Source organism: Sinocyclocheilus rhinocerous, unplaced genomic scaffold (assembly GCF_001515625.1).
Source record: "Sinocyclocheilus rhinocerous isolate Xijiao unplaced genomic scaffold, SAMN03320098_v1.1 scaffold509, whole genome shotgun sequence".
NCBI lineage: Eukaryota > Metazoa > Chordata > Actinopteri > Cypriniformes > Cyprinidae > Sinocyclocheilus > Sinocyclocheilus rhinocerous.
In genome coordinates, this window is record NW_015652428.1 from 1,049,397 (window position 1) to 1,051,681 (window position 2,285).

The 2,285-nt window shown below is 30.9% G+C and overlaps 1 protein-coding gene across 3 annotated transcripts in view; it reads right to left on the reverse strand.

The window, feature by feature from the left end:
- The window catches only part of LOC107715113 (pleckstrin homology domain-containing family B member 2-like), an 11,909-nt gene that overhangs the window by 6,643 nt on the left and 2,981 nt on the right, over nucleotides 1–2,285 (reverse strand). For 2 of the 3 annotated variants that reach the window (XM_016521180.1, XM_016521179.1), the window contains exon 2: nucleotides 683–738. In XM_016521180.1, coding sequence (XP_016376666.1) covers nucleotides 683–719 — 37 coding nt within the window. In that variant the 5' untranslated portion in view covers nucleotides 720–738. Of the gene's footprint in view, nucleotides 1–682; nucleotides 739–1,717; nucleotides 1,807–2,285 lie in introns of those variants that run through there. The other variant, XM_016521178.1, reaches the window with a different exon arrangement.

The following is a 2,285-nucleotide window of genomic DNA, read 5'->3' on the forward strand; positions in this document are numbered from 1 at the left end:
TATATATATATATATATATATATATAAGAAATGTATTAAAATTATAATATATAATTATTTTAATAGTAATTTATTTATACAAAGTTTAATATCAGCCATGCTTTAATTACTTTTTTATAATTAAAATAATAAAAATTATATTATAAAATAATTGCATTATAAAATGTATCAACTTTATTTATATTCTTCATATTACAAATGTATTATAAATTCAATTCTAAAAAAATAAAATAAAATAGCTTGTAAATGTACAGTAATCTGACCTCTATAGTTTAAACAAGTTTAAGCAAACAGAAAAAATGAAGTCATCATCTAAAAAGAGCTTTAAAACACTATACAGCCAGATAGTCAGCTCATTAGGTTTTGAGACACAAAGTTCAGCTGAATTTCAACTTCCGTTTAAAAAATCATGACAAGATAACTTAACAAGTAGATGAAAGGACAGTGTCTGCTGTAATGAATGAAAACAAAGCAAAACTGAAAAGCTTTTCAATTCAACCTCCAAGCTAAATATTTCGCATACTTGATGTATATTTCAGAGGCTTTAAATGATAAAAGTGCTGTTTAAACTTTCATGTGAATTAGAAAATCGCCATAAAATGCTTAAAATCGACATCGAAAAGCCCAAAATAACTAAAACGAAGGATTTTAAGGTCATAAATATGGAGTAATAAACACTCACTTTGTCTGTGCAGCCATCCGCTCTTCACAAACGCCATTCTCCAATAAACTCACTACCTCCTAAACATATCAAAACAATTCACTTTAAGCCTATCAATACAATTTTTATGTACAGAAAATTAAACTGAGCGCATATACATGCAGATATTGCTTTTTTTTGTTTGTTTGTTTTTTACAGTAAATACAGTTTAGCTGTTGAACTTCTCCGCCTATCAGTTTCAGAGTTAGCTTTGCGCTCGCGGCGCCGTTGTGCTAAAATCGACGACAAACCGACGAAACTAATCATCATTCAAGCAAAAGTTTGCTTACAGAATGAACACACTGCTGACGAGATCTTACCTCTATCACACTCTGGGCACATGTGAGTTATTCGTCATATCGGCAAGGCATATCGGCATAATTTATCGGCAAATGCAAATGATTATCGGCAAATGCAAACAATTATCGGGAAATTAAAATTGGCTGATGCCGATGTTTACATTTTCAGCATTTATCGGCCGATTCCGATAACGCTCTGATATTATCGTGCATCCCTAATCTAGTTGGGTGTAATCTTATGAACACATACAAAGAATGAGATCTGGAGACATTATGGAAAGTGCAAGAAGGGAACCCTGAAAGTGTCAAATGACACTTGTTTGTATTGGGAGTGTTTTGGTATTCATCAGGCTGACCAGCCATCCGCTCTTCACAAACGCCATTCTCCAATAAACTCACTACCTAAACATATCAAAACAATTCACTTTAAGCCTATCAATACAATTTTTATGTACAGAAAATTAAACTGAGCGCATATACATGCAGATATTGCTTTTTTTTGTTTGTTTGTTTTTTACAGTAAATACAGTTTAGCTGTTGAACTTCTCCGCCTATCAGTTTCAGAGTTAGCTTTGCGCTCGCGGCGCCGTTGTGCTAAAATCGACGACAAACCGACGAAATAAGCATCCAGAGACATCCCAAAACAGCTAAAAACATGTTGGAACACTATACTTGTCATATCTATGCCATATTCAATGGATTAAATGAGTAAATCTACCCTCTTTCGGTGTGTTGACGTCTGAAGTGTGTGCGACTAGCAGAGTGGCAGCAGCAGCATCCTCCTCTCAGCTCAGCTGATGCCTCGTGCCACCCTATCAGATGAGCAACACGACTTTTATTAAGTATACACAGTTTGTTTTGATGAGCTATTATAGTACAGAGCGTTTTGGGACAAATACTTAATATATTTAACATGTAGGGATCAAAACAGGCAGTTCAGTGAAATTAATCTTCATTCTTATTTTAGGTGTTTTTTACTTATTTCAGAGTGTTTCCAAAGTAAATACTGTTTTAAAAAAGTTACAGCGTAATGTACAGTATATTATAAAATATTGTTATAATATATTATTGATCATATAATATAATGATATTATAATGATATTAATATAATGAGAAAGGAGATTATATATAGCCTAACAATAAAATATAGTATATTTAAAATTATGTATAAATTGTTTAGAATATAAAATTTCATATATATATATATATGTTTTGTAAAATATAATATTATACAATATTTTTTTCTTATTATTTTTATTATTATTATTATTTTCTTATATTCATTT